Source organism: Lynx rufus, unplaced genomic scaffold (assembly GCF_022079265.1).
Source record: "Lynx rufus isolate CCGP_SWC_20201006 ecotype Redwood Valley unplaced genomic scaffold, mLynRuf1.p SCAF_28, whole genome shotgun sequence".
NCBI lineage: Eukaryota > Metazoa > Chordata > Mammalia > Carnivora > Felidae > Lynx > Lynx rufus.
In genome coordinates, this window is record NW_025814843.1 from 10,211,252 (window position 1) to 10,228,790 (window position 17,539).

Genomic DNA, 17,539 nt, shown 5'->3' on the forward strand with positions numbered 1-17,539 from the left:
CAAGACGCGCGTGCGCGGCTCCCGCGGCACGGATTGGCTGGGGGAAGTATGGGGCGGAGTTAGCGCCCCGCCACTGCGGTTGGGGAGCGGGTTGGGCGGGGCGCCGCAAAAAACCGGAAGTATCTAGTGACGGGCACTGGGAGCAGTTCCGGTGAGTCCGGGGGAGGGGTCCCCGCCAGCTGGGGGAGTCAGGGGCCGAAAGCTGGAGCACCGGGGCTGTGGGCGGTCTCGGAGCGAGGCTTACATTCCCTGCCCTGCAGATGACTGTTCACAACCTGTACCTGTTTGACCGGAATGGAGTGTGTCTGCACTACAGCGAGTGGCACCGCAAGAAGCAAGCGGGGATCCCCAAAGAGGAGGTGACGAGAGGGCCCCGCGCAATCCGGGTGACCTCGCATCTCCAAACGCACACAGTCCCAGCCCAGCCCTTCCTCTCCAAACCCCGGCTGGTTCCCACCCCTACCCCGTCTCCTTCAACAACCGAGAGCTAACTAACTCTGTCCCTCTCCCCTAGGAGTACAAGCTGATGTACGGCATGCTCTTCTCTATCCGCTCCTTTGTCAGCAAGATGTCCCCGCTAGACATGTACGCTGAGTCAAAAGGGATGTTGAGGGAAGGAGGGCCAGTCTTGGAAATTTGGGAGTGCGGGAGACTTTGTGGAGTGGAAGAGACATTGGACCCCAAGAGAGGGGAAGGAGACAGAGAGAGAGGGGCTGAGCCTGGAGCGAGAGTGCTGGGGCTGGCCAGAACGGGGGTGGGGGGGTGGGGGGGGGGTGGGGGGGGGAAATCTGAAGGTAGAGAGGTTGCATGCAGGGGCCGAATTGAGGGGTGAAAATGGGAGGTGTCTTTACCAAATGAGGCTCCTACAAATGAGGTGTTTAGGGAGTCCACCTAGACGGGATCTAAAGTATCTCTTTGGGAGAGATTATGCTCCCATTCCTTAACGTCCTCATCATCTCTGCAGGAAGGACGGCTTCCTGGCCTTCCAAACTAGCCGTTACAAACTTCATTACTACGAGACACCCACTGGGATCAAGGTTGTCATGAATACTGACTTGGGCGTCGGACCCATCCGAGATGTACTGCATCACATCTACAGTGCGGTCAGTGCCAGCCCCCGGGACCCTTCCTTCCCCTAAAGCTCCTCAACAGCCAGGGCCACTTAGAGCCTCAAGACTCCTTCCGCTTCCCTGCCCTAATCTTACTGTATCATAGCTCTGTTGAAGTCAGGAGTTTCCTGGGGACTCTTTATGTCCTTAAACACCACTGCTTTCTCCTCAGGAAGGGCTTGACTCCCAGCCCTTAATCCTTTTGCATTCACACACCCCTGAGGTTATATACCAGGTTTGGGGTTGAAAATAAGAAGTTACAAAGCCTGGCTCTAACACCCTTCCCCTCCATAGCTGTATGTGGAGCTGGTGGTGAAGAATCCCCTGTGCCCGCTGGGCCAAACTGTGCAAAGTGAGCTCTTCCGCTCCCGACTGGACTCCTACGTCCGCTCTCTGCCTTTCTTCTCTGCCCGGGCTGGCTGAAGGAAGCACTCTACCTCACCCGCCAGGAGAATCGCTGTCTGCCTGGGGCGCTGCCTAACCTGTTTGACGTGAGGGCTCCCACTGCATGCCCCTCTACCCCCTCAAGCTCCCCAGCAGCCCTCCCAGGACAACAGCCTAAAGCCCTCCCTGGTGCCCTCCCGGCCCAGGCAGGAAGCCCGCAGGAATCCTCACACCTCCAAACCAGGCCCTCTCCAGTTTTATCTCCTACCTGATGCTGCAAAAGTACAGAATAAACTTTTGGTAACCCTTTGCAGCCTAAGCGTGTCAGTTTGAGTGGTTGATTGGGGTCCTGCCCCACTCACGAAGGCATTAACCAGGGTGGCCACATCCCCTGAGCCTGTAAAGAGGCTTTGTCATGGGTTATGTCCAGATAAACCCGTTGTAAGTTTAAAATGTCATAAGTCGAAAATGCATGTAATACACCTACCAAACATCATAACATAGCCTAGCCTACCTCACATGTGCTCAGAACACTTACATTAGTCTATGGTTGGGCAAAATTATCTAACACAAAGCCTATTTTATAATAGTGTTGAGTAGGTCATGTGATTTATTTATGTTTTTTATTTATGTTTTTATTTTAGAGAGAGAGTGTAGGGGAGAGGGGGCAGAGGGAGAGAAAGAGAGACTCTTAAGCAGGCTCCACGCAGAGCGTGGAGCTTGGCACGGAGCTCAATCCCACGACCCTGGGACCATGACCCGAGGTGAAATCGAGAGTTGGACTGCCGCTCAACAGACTGAACCACCCAGGTGCCTCTCATGTGATTTTCTGAATACTATACTGAAAGTAAAAAACAGCACGATGTAAGTGTATCAGTGGTTTACCCTTGTGATCCAGTGGCTGACTGGGAGCTGAGGCTTCCTGCCACAGCCCTGCATCAGGAGAGAGGTATCATACAGTATGTTACTAGCCCAGAAAGATCAAAATTCAGAGTATGATTTCTACTGAATGCCTATTGCTTTTGCACCATCATAAATTTAAAAAAATGTAAGTCAAACCAGAAGTGGGGACCATATGCGTTGACATTTTGGACTGGATAAACCCTTGTTAGGGGCAAAGGGGCTGTCCTGCGTTTTGTCCTGGCCGCCACTCACTAGCTGCTGATAGCACATCCCCACCCCCCAACCCCAGGGGTGACAGTCAAAACTGTCGCCAGACCTGGCCACACGACCCCGAGGGGTAAAATCGCCCCCAACTGAGACCCACTGTGCCGAGGAAGGCCGACCTGCTGCGGGTCCCAGGGGCTCCGATAACCAGCCTCCCTCCTCCCGGCTTCCACCCTCCTCCCGGCTTCGCTAAGCACACAGAATATTCAAGCTGCGGAGCCTCCGGAGGAGGGGCTTATGCAGATGAGCGGCGGGCTTGGCTGGGAGGCGGGCGGCTTTATGCAGATGAGGGGGCGGTGCCTGCATGTTGATTATCTGGGCCCGCTGCCGACGCTACTGGGAGCCTAGCGGTCCCGCTGCGGTTTGGGCTGGGGTGGCATCTCTCTTACACCGCCACCCCTCGTCCCTAGGTGCCCATCCTCCGAGGACCGCCCTCGACCTTTACCCTCACCCATTTCCCCCTCCTCCCCGCACCAGGGCCCCCGTATCTGAGTATCTGCACTCGTGCCGCCCCCCGCGTCTCTCCCCTCCCGCCGCAAACCCCGCGACCTCCAGCAGCCCGCCCCCGTGGGCCCGATCCCGCCCCGCGGCTCCCGCCGCAGCCTCCTCCGCCTTCCCGCTCTCCCAGGGCTCGCGCCACTACACCCCCCGGCCGTCCGCGCGCGGGCTTCCCTGTTCCCTCCTCCTCCCGCCCCCTCGGAGCCCCCTCCCCCGCCCTGGCCAGCAGACATGCAGGTGTCTATCGCTTGTACCGAGCAGAACCTTCGCAGCCGGAGCAGTGAGGACCGTCTGTGTGGACCCCGGCCGGGCCCCGGGGGCGGTAACGGCGGGCCGGTCGGCGGGGGGCATGGGAATCCTCCAGGGGGAGGAGGGTCGGTCCCTAAGGCCCGGGCCGCACTGGTGCCCCGACCCCCAGCGCCCGCGGGGGCCCTCCGAGAGAGCACCGGCCGAGGCACTGGCATGAAATACAGGTATGGGGGTGGCCGAGCAGCCCACCCCATCTGCTCCCCTTTCCGGACCCCTGAGGTTTCCTGGGATGCCTCCAGGACCCGTCAATCTTCGCTAAGAAGATCCCAGTTCACTCCACCTCTTCTTCCCTTCACCGGGGCTCTCCCTTACTCGGTCCCTCTCTCTTTGTCTTCGTCGATCCCCTGAGTAGGAGAAAACCAACTTTACCAAGGCTGACCGGTCCTGTCAGAGCCAAGGGATGCCCCTGAACTCCCCTCCATACCCCCAGGAAGTCCAGGGATGCACGGATCTCCAGGCTGGGCCCCCTCTGGGATGGAGTGTCCTTGGGTCCGTGTCCTGGGAAGAGGGGGGAAGGAAACGGCTTCTCACTCTGGCCTGCTCAGGATGCCTGACCCAGATACTACCCCCCCTCCCTGCCCCAAGGGCTGGGTCTCCTGCCACCTTTCTTGGTGGGGAGGGGAGTGGGGCTCTTGGAAGCATGGGGCACATCTCTCGACCCCTTGCTGAGGGACAGGGGCTTGGTGGAGAAGGTGGACTGAATCATAACCGACTTTCTCGGAGACCCACTGGGCTCTCAGAACTTGCATTAGGGCAGAAGGGAGGGGCTCCTGCCTGGGAGTGAGCAGAGGTCACTGATCTGACCTGACTTTGTCACTTGAGCAATCTGATCTCCTCCATGTGTTGGCTTTGAGTGAGGAGGCCTTGGGAGGAGGGGGCTCTCTGGTTCAGAGACAAGACTCCACAAGCCCACAGCAGTGGAGGGAGGAAGAGACAGAGCTGGCCTTTCCTGTCATAGTCCACTCAGGTGGTCCCAGCTGCGTTTTGGGGGCCCATCAGCCTAGCCTGTCCAAGGACCCTTGCCTGCCTGAGTGCCTGAACTTGACTTGGTTTACCCCCTTCCACCTCAGTGTCTGCCCTGTGGTATAGCACCCTCTATCTAAGGGTCTGATTTCACCAACTGACCACAATCAGCCTGTCACATTCCTCCCAGCCTTGAACTCCCCACATCCCAGAGATGCCTGGAACGCAGACAAGACCCCAGCAGAAGAAATACAAACCGGGCAGCACACCTCCCATGTGCTAGGAGGGACAGGGGCACTGGACATCGGCTCCAGAGTCATTTATTTGTTCACTTAGGCTTTGGGCATAGCACTGCCCATTGCGGTAGGCCCACTGGATCTAGTTCCTTTGGACTGAGATACACTGAGGGCTTCTGATTCTGGAAGGAGAGGAGCTGGGGGCTGAGAATATATGCCCTTAATGGAGGCTCCACCCCTTCCTGCCGCTTCTGTATCCTGCAGGAACCTGGGAAAGTCTGGTCTTCGAGTATCCTGTCTTGGCCTAGGTGAGTTCGAAAGAAGAGGAATGAAGGGAGGGGGCCTTCGTGGCTTGCCTCCCACCTGACTTCTCTCTTGCAGGCACCTGGGTCACATTTGGTTCTCAAATCTCGGATGAGGTATCTATCAGTGATGGGACCTGGAAGCAGGGCCAGGGGCTGTGAGGGAGCCAGAAAAGAGGGATGTGGACGTGGAGAGCGGTTTGGACAACAAACAGGGAGAATGGCGGACCTGAGGCTGGGGTCGGGGAGGGGGGGGGAGAATGTGGAGGCCAGGGCTGAGCTGCCATGGGCGGGAGTGCAGTGAGGGGGGTCCCTGAGGGCCAGTGGTTGGTCTTCATCTCTTTCTCTCACCTCCTTAGACAGCAGAGGACGTGCTGACAGTAGCCTATGAGCATGGTGTAAACCTGTTTGACACGGCTGAAGTGTACGCAGCGGGAAAGTAAGGACTGGGGTGAAAAAGCCAAGTTACCCTTGAAAGGCTAAGAGAACCTCGGGGCTTCTTGTTTTCCCTCTGGGGGACCTTGGGAATTCTGTAACCGCGAACTTCCAACCTTTCGGCCAAGGGGCCCCCAAAGCACTATGGGAATTGTAGTCCCAACAAGTTCATCTTCAGCTTAGAGGGCGAAGGGCGTCCTGTGCAATAAAACTGAAATAAAACCAACACCTATATCCTGGGCATCCGTTATATGCAACGATGTGAGGATTACAAAGCTGAATTTTCAAACATGCCAGGCCACGCGTCACATACCCATGGCTTCACGCTGGGAGTAGCTAAACCCTAGATGAGCTCCCTCACCAACACCCCCCCCCCTCCCCCTGGCCTCTTCTCCATCTGGCTAACTCTTCAGCTTATCTTCAAGACTTGGCCCAAATGTCAGCTCCTCCGAGAAGCCATTGTCCAGCTCCCCAAACTGGTCACCACTCACCTCAGGTCCCAAAGCCCTTTATACTGCCCTCTGATGCACAATCTGTCAATTACTGGTTTATGTAGCCATATTTGCTGCCCAACTGGGAGGCGCCTCCTTCCGTGAAATTTGTCTTCCTCTTCCTCGTGTCACCTACGTAGCTACGCAGAGCCTAGCACAGAGCAGTCACTGCTTGTGGGATGACAACACACCCTCCTAAGGCTCACGGTTGAAATGGTTAAACCCAAGACACAGGGAGATACGCAAGGTTAAATAACAGGAAAACTAAAGTAATAGTCCACCGAGACCATTTAAGACTTGTCACGTGTTGGTTAGCTCCTAATTAAGTGCCAAACAATTGGGTCAATAAAAGTTATGGAAAGTGACAAGAAGGGCTGACCGTAGACTGTGGCAATCAGAGAACACTTTCAATAAAGTGAAGCGGAATCCAAGCTGAGCCTTGGACGCTGTGGGGGATTTTGCAGAGGATCGAAGAAGGGAGAGGGCAATGCAGGTGATTGGAACCAGACCAGATGATGCGGTGTCTCCACCCCCCCCCCCCCCACTTTACTACTCTGTTCTTCTCTCATCATCTTCTTCTATCCCTTTGGCGCCTGGAACAGAACTTGGTACACAGTTGATGTGCAACTGATATTTGTGGTGTGAATGAAAGCTAAAGGACTGTACCCCTCCTTCTGGGAGCCCCTCTTATTTTGTCCAGGATGGTCTGACAGCCTAATGGGCTCCTGGCTTATGGTCCACTTTACGAGAGAGGAAATCCATTGAAGGGAAAGGTCGGGAGGAGGGGAAGGAACTGACCCACGCTGGCGGGATCAGTGCTTCTGCGTTGTCTCTCTTCTAGGGCTGAAAGAACCCTAGGCAACATCCTCAAGAGCAAAGGATGGAGGTGAGACCGTGTTTTGAGGGGTTGCTGGGGAAATGATCATCCAACATCCCTTCTCTTGCTTGTCTCTCTTTCGCTTTTTCCAGGAGATCAAGCTATGTCGTCACCACCAAGATTTTTTGGGGAGGACAGTAAGTGGCCGCCACACTCTATGTGGGGAGATCTACAGAGAATGCGTGCAGGTGCATGGGAGAGGTGTGGGTACGGCTGCCACCCCAGGTCTGCGTCCTGCCCGTGAGGACCCACGCTGTCCCAGTTTCTCATGGCACCAGGCCAGGCCTGGTCCCCTATCTTTGTCACACCTCATCTTTGACTTATCTTTTTCTGCAGGGCAGAGACCGAGCGAGGCCTGAGCCGCAAACACATCATTGAGGGTGAGAGTTAGGGGCTGGGAATCTGCCGGGGCTGGGTACAGAAGCCAGAGGAGTTGGGAACGTCTTCCGAGACTCTGAGTTGGAGGCTTTGAGTAGGGGAGTGGGGAGCTAGGTGGCCATGGCAAGGGGGTAATGTCTAAATCCTTCGGGGAAACTGAGGCTGAAGTGCTTACCTTCCTCTCCCCACCCCTTCCCCAGGCCTGCAAGGATCCCTGGAGCGCCTCCAGTTGGGATACGTGGACATCGTCTTTGCCAACCGCTCAGACCCCAATAGTCCCATGGAGGGTAAAACCAGCACCCCAGCCCTGACGATCCCCCAAAGCAGCACTTCCTCAAACTCTCAGCAGGAAGCCAGCCCCTGCTCAGGAGGCCTCCCAATCTGCACAGTGGAGGCTCAGACCCCAGGTCTTAGATGGGGAGGGAGGTGAAGTGCAGTTACCAACCTCTCTGATTACACAGAGACGCCTGGGGTCTCGGTGGGGTAGGCAGAGGGCTACAGATACGGAGTCCTGGATGCCAGGGGTCTGACAGTGAGATGCCCTCTCTCCCGTGTGCCTAGAGATCGTGCGGGCCATGACCTATGTCATTGACCAGGGCCTTGCCCTGTACTGGGGGACATCCCGATGGGGAGCTGCAGAAATCATGGTGAGCATGCCGCCCCGCTTACCCCCTCCCCCCCGTCCCACGACTGGTTCCCACCTTTCACGCGGCTGCTCCAAACCCCACTGCACCGGGGGAGGGGGAGTGGAAACCCAGGGAAAAGAGTGCTCTGATCTCCATCTCTTCCCCACCCCAACCCAGGAGGCCTACTCCATGGCCAGACAGTTCAATCTGATCCCTCCAGTGTGTGAGCAAGCGGAGCACCGTCTGTTTCAGAGAGAGAAGGTGCAGCTGCAACTGCCAGAGCTCTACCACAAGATCGGTTCGCAGCCCCCCATCCCTGCCTGTCCCTTGGCCTAACCGTCACCTAGATCCCTTTCCCCACATCCAGTCCTCTTCCTCCTAGGTGTTGGCTCAGTCACCTTGTCCCCTTTGGCCTGTGGCCTCATCACGAGCAAGTATGATGGGCGAGTCCCAGATACCTGCAGGGCCATCAAGGTGAGATCTGGGGGCTCAGGACGGCAGGACTGGGCTATCTGGGCCGCTCTGGGTGGTGGGGGAGTGGCCTTTTGCCCATTGTCCCTGGCCCCCAGGGCTACCAGTGGCTCAAGGACAAAGCGCAGAGTGAGGACGGCAAGAAGCGACAAGCCAAAGTCATGGACCTTCTTCCCATCGCCCACCAGCTGGGCTGCACTGTGGCACAGCTTGCTATCGGTGAGACACTGCCAGCCCTGGACCCCGCCGGGCCTCACCTCCTGCCGGGAAACCCCCAAACCCAACACTGGTTTGTCCCTAAGGAGGACCCTCTTCCCCAGAGACACTTCTGAGGTGTGTATGCCCGCTGTTCTCCATCAGTTCTCTTTCTTATCTCCTCTGGCCCCAGCGTGGTGTCTCCGCAGCGAGGGTGTCAGCTCGGTCTTGCTGGGGGTGTCAAGTGCAGAGCAGCTGATAGAACACCTGGGAGCCATACAGGTGAGCCGGGGACTCAGAGGCGGAGCCCATCTCTGTCCCCTTCCCCAACAGTCAGGGCCTCGCTGTCCAACCCGTTATGGACCTGGGAGCTCAACCACTACAGAGGCCCCACTTTGCAGAGGAGAGGCCCCATAGGGACACAGGGCGAGGCAGGGGCGCGGCTGAGACTCTCTTCTCGCCACCTGGCCCCGCTGTGCTGCTCCTCTGGCCCTCGAACCGAACCGTACGCCCTTCAGCGCCCTCTCCACCACTGCCTCCCTACAGGTGCTGAGCCAGCTGACGCCGCAGACGGTGACGGAGATAGACGGGCTTCTGGGGAACAAACCGCATTCCAAGAAATAGTCCGTCGAGGGGCGCAGGCACCCATAGCGGGGCCGCCGCCGCCGCCGGCGAGCGCCTCCCCGCAGCCGCCCCCCTCCCGCCCCGGATCCCGGATCCCTCCACGCCGCGGCCGGCCGGAACCGGGAGGCCCCGCCCACTAATGAGGCCCGCCCACTAACGAGTCCCGGCTTCGAGTAGCGCTGCGCATGAACAAAGCCATATCCTTCCGCGACGGGGCTCGCCAGGGCAAGTAGTGCGCCGCCGCCCGCTGCGTCCTTCTAGGCCTTCCTGCTGACCCCGGGCATGAGTTACCGAGCCATCCCCTCTCTGCCACTTGGTCTCGCTCCCTTCTCTCTTCTCCTAGTCGCCGCCGAGGCCCGGGGGAGGGGGAGACACAAAAACAGGGCAGATCCCGGAGACATGCAGATTACCTCAAAAGTGGCCCTTCATATGTCATCAAGGGGTAATAACCTAATAAGAAGTGAGTTGTGATGTCATCTGGGACAAAGGAAATGGGGCTGTGACCGTATCTGGTACAAAGGCAGCCAGGCTGGTCCTGGCGGGAAGGAAATGATCATCTTTGAGGACGCTGCCTCCCAGCAGATGGGGGGGGGGGGAGGCTCAAAATTAGCACCAGTGTCAGTACTTTGCTCTTGCCGAGAGGGGGTCTGGTGGGAAATACTGTGACATAGCACTGACGCAGATCAAAGGAAATTCGATGGCAGATGTATACATATAGCATGTGCTGGCGAAAGTGGTTGGGGGGGCCTCTCCGAAAAGTTGGGCTGTGCTTTGCGGGGGGAGGGGGACATAGTGACAGCCTTTAGGTCACGGCAAAGACGTGGGGCTGACATAAAAATGTCCGGGGGTAGACTTTTGAGCCTTGAGCAGGATTTCCTACCCGGCAGTGGAGGCCTGCAGTCCTCCTTCTGGCAATAATCTTAAAGCAATAATGATGGCCCCTCATCTGTAAGACTTCCCAGGGAACTTGTAAATAAAATCTCAGCTTGATCCCCACTCACGGTGTCTGAAATTGCAAGGGGTCTCAGTCTCAGATATCAGGCCTTCACCTAGCTCCCTGCCTTTAGAAAGTCCAATATTAGCTTTCTCTCCACTGACCGAGACGTCACGTTGCTAGTCACTTCCAGTCACTGCCCTCACCGGGGACCCAGGCCCCGACACCCCAGGCCCCAGTTTCCTTCCTTCCTTCAGTCTCTGCATGCCTCAGAACCCAGCCTTCTGGCTTCATCGTTCTGTCGCCGCTCCCTCTGACACCCATGCCTTTGTGTTTAAAGCTGACATTAGCCACACCTCTTGTATATCTCATTTCCCTTTTCCTGCTACGCACACGTGTGCCAAGGAACCACCTGGGTGGTTTTCTTGTGGCTGAACGGCAGGGGCTCCTCTGAGGTTGAAGCTGTGGGATTTGGTGAAGAAACGGTGCAGTGGAAACCGGTCTACGGTTGAGATGATGCCGAGAAAGGGAGGGAAGGAGGCATCATAAAGGAAAAGAGAAAACCAGTGAAAGATCAGGCACGAGGGTGGCAGAAAAGCAAAGCCTCAGATGGGATTATGTCAGACACTACCCCTTAATCTCCCCCCCTCCCCCCCCAGGACTCTGATTTCCCTGGGACACAAAGTGGGCGGAAAGTTCCACAGATCACAAGACAGGGGAGAAGGATGAGCTTTGCCTGCCTTAAAATACAACCTCACCATCTCCTCTCTACCCATCCTCGCCCCTTCCTGATCCTGAAGCGGAGGGAGCAGAGTAAAACCCATCTCCAAAAAGAGAAGAGTCAGCAGCCTCCCCTTTGCTGGCTAGCAACCAACCGGATCCACTAATGAATACTTACATCCACGCCTAACATCTCCCACTCATTTTGGAAGGCTGACGGAAACAAGGAGGTAAACCGTATGACTAAACCGTGATGATTATTTATTCTGTAACAAACATGCAAGGATTTCTAAATTCAAAATAGTATTCTCTTTAAATGGTTACCTCGGAGGATTATCCATTTACTTTAATAATGTCTCCCCCAACCCTTGGTCAAAACATTTAAAAAACAAAAAACAAAAAACAAACAACCCTGTTAGGATTCCCTCCAGAGGCTGTCTGTAAAGCGGTCATAAGAAATCCTCCTTTGTAGTCACACCTCATTTACTGTATTCATCACGCACCCTGTTCACTAATTTAACAAGTATTTATTTATCGAGTCCCACCGTGGTATGGCACAGGGATACAGCGGTAAACAAAATCAGACCCAGAACAGCCTGCATGGAATTTACAGATGGGAGAGGCAAACCAGGCACCCCCCTCCAAAAACACAAATTTCTGTTGGTCAAAGTCCAGAGGCAAGCATGTGGTGTTACCTGAGGCTACAGTGGTATTTGATGAGGTGAGGAGGCTTTACGGGGCGCTGGAGGAGGAGTGCGGGTTACTCACATGAAAGTAAGAGGGTTAGGGGAATAGAAGCTTTCTGGCAGAAAGGAACATGCATGCCAAAGGTCAAAGCTAGAGGGTCTAAAGAGAATGGAAGCCACCTGAGAGACATGGGTGGGTTCAGGGCATACAGGACCTTATAGGGCACTTTGGAATATTCTTTTCATCCAAAGGGCAATAGGAAACCCTATCAGTTATCCACTGACACACACAATTCACCCCCAAAATTAGCTTGGCTGTTTTCTCTGCTGTTTTCACCTGGGCTCACTCACGTGGCTGGATCCCGCTGGCAGGTCCGCTGAGTGGGGAGATCAGATGGCTATTGGCTGGAACTCCTCGGTTCTCCACGCGGCCTCATCTGCTGGTAAATTCCCTTACATAACAGACTCAGGGCAGCGCGAGGGGATGAAGGCAGAGGCTCAAGGCCTCTGAAGGACCACGACATCACTTCTGCCATGTTCTGTCGGTCAGAGTGAGTCACAAGGTGAGCCCAGATTCAAGGGCTAGGGGAACAGACTCCCGTTCCTGCCGGGAGAAGCAGCAGAGTCACGTGACATAGGAACGTGAGGCCACTAAGTTATCACGACATTAAAAGGTTTTGAGAAGGAATGGAAGTGGTGCGTGGTTAGGACCTGGTTGGGCTTGAGATCTGGGAAGGTCACTGTAAGCCATGTAGGGAGAAGCCTGGAGAAGGCTAGAATGGCTGTGGACAGACTGGCCAAGAGGCTCCTCCCAGGGTCTGGGCAAGAGACGAGGGCAGCTGGGACTGCTGCGGTGTTCTATAGGCGGGGAAAAAGTAGGTGGGTCAGGGAGACATTTAGGAGGCAAGACTAACAGGGCTACAGGGCTTGCTGAGAAGTTGCCAAAGGAAGGTGAAAGGAAGTGGGTGGGGTCAAGGAAGACACCTGGGTTTCTGGAGCTGGGTAAAGAAAGAGGTGGGAAACACTGGAAGAGGTGCTGATTTGGACAAGGAAAGCACCACTTTGGGTTTTTGAAGACAAATGAGAAAGGAAAGGTCTGGGAGCTTAGAGTCTAAGGCTTTGGCTATCAAACACTTCGGAATCACTTATATAATCACATCTGCCCGAAATGGTTAACACGTAATCACCAACTGCAAATAAGAAAGGATGCGAGGAGGCCTCTGAACCACAGTCCAAGGAGAAGTTCCAAAAAAAGTTGTGAATTATGACAGCATCGTTGGCGTAAGTAGATAGCTTCCCCCAAGTGACCACGAAGACACTACAACTCAGAAGTTCTCAAATATTTGCTTACAAGTAATAATATACCTCCTCGCAAAAAGAGTATCCTTTAGAGCTTTAACAGTCTACTTAAAAAACAAAACCAGCTTGGGGCGCCTGGGGGGCTCAGTCGGTTGAGCGTCCCACTTGGGCTCAGGTCATGATCTCACTGCTCGTGGGTTGGAGCCCCGTGTTGGGCTCTGTGCGGACAGCTCGGAGCCCGGAGCCTGCTTCGGGTTCTGTGTCTCCCTCTCTCTCTGCCCTTCCCCTGCTCATGCCCTGTCTCTCTCTCTCTCTCTCAAATATAAAACATTTAAAAAAATTAAAAAAAAAAAAAGCAGCTCTACATTGCCTGTCAAAACTAGCAAATGCCATGGGCATATAGCAGCCCCCCCCCACCTGTATTGATCAAAAGAGATGGGTGTTGAAGATGTTGGGTATTGAGAAGCCAACACAACATAGGCTGGGGGCACGGGATAAAAATAGCTAACACATGGTGTTTCCTGTGGGCCAGGCCCGGTTCTAAGCACCTTACATATACAAATTCATCACTATTATTATCCACATCTTACAGACGAGGAGAGCAATCAGCCCAGAGACGTTAAGTAACTTGCTCAAAGTGTCACAACTCCTAAGTGCTGCAAGGTAGGATCTGAACTCAAGCCAGCTGGCCTTAGCGTCTGTGCTATTACCTTCCAAGCAAAACCTGAACGGTAGGGCCAGGAGGCAGCTGGGGTGGGTGTGGTCCCAGGAGGGAATGTGGGCTGTGTTATGTCTTGTTTACCTGTGGGGGGAAGTCAGACCCCTGAGTCAGAACTCATGCTGGGCTGCTTTGCTGAAACCATCACGGTGTGTGGGTGTCCGACAGGCCTGGCTCCTCAGGAAGGAAAGGATTCCCAGCATTCCTAGGAGGAAGGCCATCCATGGTCCCGGCATCTAGGTGCCTCCTTAAGTTGAGATGTCAGCTGAGAGGTGAGCAGTTTGAAGAGAATGAGTTTGGGAGGCCAGCCTTACAAGAACACAGGCAGGACGTGCATAATAAAGTGAGTTGAGGGCGGCATCCGTGCAGATTGCCCAGGAGCCCCCTAAAGACTGGGCAGAATGGGCAGTGTCATGGACTTAGGCAGGAAGTCCGGGTGGGGTTGTGAACGAGCCTGAGCAACTGAACCAACAGGCCCAGCGGGCAGCAGAGACCGGGGCAGCGCCCTGGGCCAGCGGCTGAGGGCCAGCGCCGCAAGGGGCCTAGAGATCTGCACACAGAATTGAGGGGGCGCTGGCTTAGTGTTGGGGGACGAAGGAAGGCGCGGGGAGAGCGGGGTGGTGTGCCTCCCGCCGGCCCAGTCCCCGCGCCACCCGGGGCGTCACCTACCTACCCCGCTCGGCCGTCACCTGCATTCCCGGCTTCGCGCCTCCACCGCCCCCACGCGTGCCGCAGCGGGGAGCGACCCAACCACCGGGGTGACGCCTCGAGGGGCGGGGTGTCGCTATTAAAACCGGCGAGAGGCCGCGGCGCCCGCCCCAGGAGTCGACCCAGGCCACTAGGAGGGCCTGTTCGTCCAGCCCACGGAGCCGGCCGAGCCTGCGAAGCCCTCGAGTCCGCGGCGGACACCATGCAGCTCCTGGCGAGGGTGCCGTCCCTTCCGGAGCGGGGCGAGCTGGACTGCAGCATCTGCTACCGGCCCTTCAACCTCGCGGGCCGCGCGCCCCGCCGCCTGCCCGGCACGGCGCGCGCCCGCTGCGGCCACACGCTCTGCACCGCGTGCCTGCGCGAGCTGGCGGCGCGCGGCGACGGCGGCGTGGTGCGCCTGCGCCGAGTCGTCACGTGCCCCTTCTGCCGCGCGCCCACGCCGCTGCCGCGCGGCGGGGCCGCGGAGGTCGCGGTGGACCCGGACTTGTGGTCGCGGCTGGAGGAAAGGGCACGGGCCGAGCGCAAGCCGGACGAGGCGGGCGGGCCGGTGCGGGGAGGCGGCGACGCCGACGACGAGGAGGAGAGCGAGGAGGGGACGGGACCCAGGAGCGCGGGCTGGCGCGCGCTCCGGCGGCTGTGGCATCGGGTGCTGGCGCCCGCGCGCCGCTGGCGGCGTCCGCTGCCTAGCAACGGTGAGGGGCCGCCTGAGTGTGTGTGTGGGGGGGGGGGTTGGCTGCGGGGAGGGGGTTGCGCCCGGGTTCGTAGGGCCTCGGCCGCGTCCCCCTGCCGCCACTGACCCTCCGTCTGTCCCCCCTAGTGCTGTACTGCCCGGAGATTAAGGACCTGGCCCGCATGACCCGCTGCACGCTGTAGCGGCGGAGCCTGGAAGCTGCGGCGGAAGAAAGGTGGGAGCTGCATTCTCGGGACACGCTCTAGAGCGGGGATGGGGGGATGCCAAGGCTACCCCCGTCCCCCTTCCCGGGGCTGAGCCCAGGGCAGGAGGGACCGCATCGAGGCGTGTGGACGCCGAGCTGGGAGGCTTGTAGCAAATCGCCCCTCTCTCTGCGGACTGCGCCCGCCTCGTTCCCGGGAAGGTGGAAACAAAATCTACATCCCCGGGGGAAGGAGACATTGTTTCCTTAGCTGTGACTTTGGCTTTTGTCCAGGGAAGCGTGGAGGCACAGTAGGTCCTATTTTAGCGATTCTGTGTCCAGTGGTTGAAAAAAAAATTTTCTTTAATGTTTATTACTTATTTTTGAGAGAGGGACACACAGACACAGCATGAGCAGGGGAGAGGCAGAGAAAGAGGGAGACACAGCATCCGAAGCAGGCTCCAGGCTCTGAGCTGTCATCACAGAGCCCGACGCCGGGTTCCAACCCAAGAACCGGCCTGAGCTGCAGTTGGAGGCGCTCCACCTGAAGTTGGTCACTTAACTGCCCGAGCCACCCAGGTGCCCCATGGGGTTGAAAAAAAATTTTTTTTAAGACATAATGGAAGAGGGGAGGCCGGTTTTTGTGTGCTGTTAATAATCCCGTCTCTCTGGCACCTTAGAAAGCTGAGAAAAATAAGACGTATTGGTTCTCCCCTCCCCCCCCCCCCCCAGTGCTGGTATGCCTGTCTCCCCATTCCCAGTGGTGTGTTGGTAAAATTATTGAGATGCCTGTCTGCCTTGCTTCATTTCACAATCTCCCTTCAACCAGTTAGGGCAGGTATCAGAAGGTCCAGAGGGCGTTTTTTATCTGAGGCACCTAATTAGGGCCTATCAAGGGTAGGAGAGCCATTTGGTGAAGGCATCACATTTTAATCTTGTGATATTATCTGTCATTGTCACAGTCACAGGGAAAACACGGTCGCTACTGAAAAAATAAAAAAGATGCTCATCACAGAATTTTAAACTAGTGCCCCATAATTGGACAGCTTCTATCCTATGCCAGGATTCTATTTTAAAATCCTGTAAGTTACGTTAGGAGAGTATAATTATAGTTTAGAAACAGCAGCATCAGTGGCATTACAAAATCTCAGGATCCCCACTTCAGACTCTTGAGTTGTGTTTTTTTTTTTTAATTTCTTTTTTAACATTTATTTATTTTTGAGACAGAGAGAGACAGAGCATGAACGGGGGAGGGTCAGAGAGAGAGGGAGACACAGAATCCGAAACAGGTTCCAGGCTCTGAGCTGTCAGTACAGAGCCCAACTCGGGGCTTGAACTCACGGACCGCGAGGTCATGACCTGAGCCGAAGTCGGACGCTCAACTGACTGAGCCACCCAGGTGCCCCAAGACTCTTTTGAGTTTTAACAAGAATCCTAGGTGATCTGTACGCATAGAAACATTTAAGAACGGCGGTCCACATCCTAGACTTGCGAGGCTATCACCATCTGCGGTGGAGTATTGAAAACAGTTGGGATAAGCGATCTGCATTTTATTGGAGGTCGTAAAGGGACTTTCTGTTGCTGAAGAAATCTTTCACGTGCGCACTTATTATGTTGCACTTCTCCTGAGTTAAAAATGTGAATTTATGAAATATCAAACCTCAGTTTTTATAACTGTATCTTAGCATCTTCCTGTCCTTGTCTTAGCCTGAATGTTCCCTGTTTGGGGAGGCCTTTCTCATCCACCTAATGCGGTCCCTTCCTTCACAGGTGCTCTGTTGCACAACTTGTTATTTTGTTTTCAGGTAGTGTGTGCCTTTCGTGGGTGTGAGCTCCAGGAGAGCAATGGCTGACTTGTGACTTGTATCCCCCAGGGCGAAAAGCAGTGTTTAATGTATAGTATGTGCTCAATAAATGCTTGTTGGGTAGATCTTTTATTTTTTAACACATTAGCCTCAAAACCTAAGTGTCTGGTCTCAACCTCTGAGCGTCGCTGGTCATGAACAGTACGTGTCAAGGAGAGATCTAGCAGTTCAGATCTTTGGCAAGTATGACCCCTCCAACTCCTTTTTAAAAAAAGGTGCTCTGCCCCCCACTTGGAACTGAGCCTGCGGGGCTGGACTGACCTCTACTGACTCCTGCAGGAACTCAGCAACTTGAAGGTGGAAAGCGTGATGAAAAGGACGGACGGGAGGCAGTTCGGAATCGTGCCCAGTCCCCTCCCCCCACTTCGCCCCTGCCCAGGAAGCCCTACCTGGTCTCTGATCTCAGCCTGAGGGCTGCGTGGTAGCCTGCTGCTCCCTCACCCTCCATCTCTACACTGAGTTCATCACACCAGGGTTGGGGTGGGAGAAAGAGCCTCGGAGTTTTAGTTGGTGATCCAAGGAAACAATAAGAAACAGGAAGTCAGGAGATTTAAAAAAAAGAAAGGAAAAGAAAGATGGGTAACACGAAATGGCAGAAAGCAGTACCCTTTCTTTCCTTATTCCCCCCCCACCACCAAAGAAGTCCCCCACTCAAAAATAACAGAGCACACA

General features: G+C 55.7%; 3 protein-coding genes across 3 annotated transcripts; all 3 read left to right on the forward strand.

The window, feature by feature from the left end:
- The first annotated feature begins 82 nt into the window (after window positions 1–82).
- TRAPPC1 (trafficking protein particle complex subunit 1) lies at window positions 83–1,806 on the forward strand. Its single transcript, XM_047089812.1, has 5 exons — window positions 83–151; window positions 261–359; window positions 515–585; window positions 965–1,103; window positions 1,404–1,806. The coding sequence occupies exons 2-5, from the start codon at window positions 261–263 to the stop codon at window positions 1,530–1,532; spliced, it is 438 nt and encodes a 145-aa protein (XP_046945768.1). The 5' UTR covers window positions 83–151; the 3' UTR covers window positions 1,533–1,806.
- Window positions 1,807–3,261: 1,455 nt separating this feature from the next.
- On the forward strand, window positions 3,262–10,055 carry KCNAB3 (potassium voltage-gated channel subfamily A regulatory beta subunit 3). The gene is made up of 14 exons (XM_047090057.1): window positions 3,262–3,631; window positions 4,931–4,974; window positions 5,048–5,085; window positions 5,328–5,407; window positions 6,736–6,780; window positions 6,864–6,908; window positions 7,108–7,151; window positions 7,350–7,436; window positions 7,711–7,796; window positions 7,953–8,073; window positions 8,158–8,249; window positions 8,345–8,465; window positions 8,635–8,723; window positions 8,988–10,055. Exons 1-14 carry the CDS (start codon window positions 3,390–3,392, stop codon window positions 9,063–9,065), a joined length of 1,212 nt encoding a protein of 403 aa, XP_046946013.1. The 5' UTR covers window positions 3,262–3,389; the 3' UTR covers window positions 9,066–10,055.
- Window positions 10,056–14,332: 4,277 nt separating this feature from the next.
- RNF227 (ring finger protein 227) lies at window positions 14,333–15,420 on the forward strand. The gene is made up of 2 exons (XM_047089631.1): window positions 14,333–14,822; window positions 14,948–15,420. Exons 1-2 carry the CDS (start codon window positions 14,333–14,335, stop codon window positions 15,001–15,003), a joined length of 546 nt encoding a protein of 181 aa, XP_046945587.1. The 3' UTR covers window positions 15,004–15,420.
- Window positions 15,421–17,539: the final 2,119 nt, after the last annotated feature.

Coding starts and splice junctions, on each gene's coding strand:
- TRAPPC1 (XM_047089812.1), top strand. CDS start 261: ATGACTGTTCACAACCTGTACCTGTTTGACCGGAATGGAGTGTGTCTG. Junction 586..964: donor AAGATGTCCCCGCTAGACAT/GTACGCTGAGTC, acceptor TCATCTCTGCAG/GAAGGACGGCTTCCTGGCCT. Junction 1,104..1,403: donor TGCATCACATCTACAGTGCG/GTCAGTGCCAGC, acceptor TCCCCTCCATAG/CTGTATGTGGAGCTGGTGGT.
- KCNAB3 (XM_047090057.1), top strand. CDS start 3,390: ATGCAGGTGTCTATCGCTTGTACCGAGCAGAACCTTCGCAGCCGGAGC. Junction 7,437..7,710: donor CCCCAATAGTCCCATGGAGG/GTAAAACCAGCA, acceptor CCGTGTGCCTAG/AGATCGTGCGGGCCATGACC. Junction 8,466..8,634: donor TGTGGCACAGCTTGCTATCG/GTGAGACACTGC, acceptor CTCTGGCCCCAG/CGTGGTGTCTCCGCAGCGAG.
- RNF227 (XM_047089631.1), top strand. CDS start 14,333: ATGCAGCTCCTGGCGAGGGTGCCGTCCCTTCCGGAGCGGGGCGAGCTG. Junction 14,823..14,947: donor GCGTCCGCTGCCTAGCAACG/GTGAGGGGCCGC, acceptor TGTCCCCCCTAG/TGCTGTACTGCCCGGAGATT.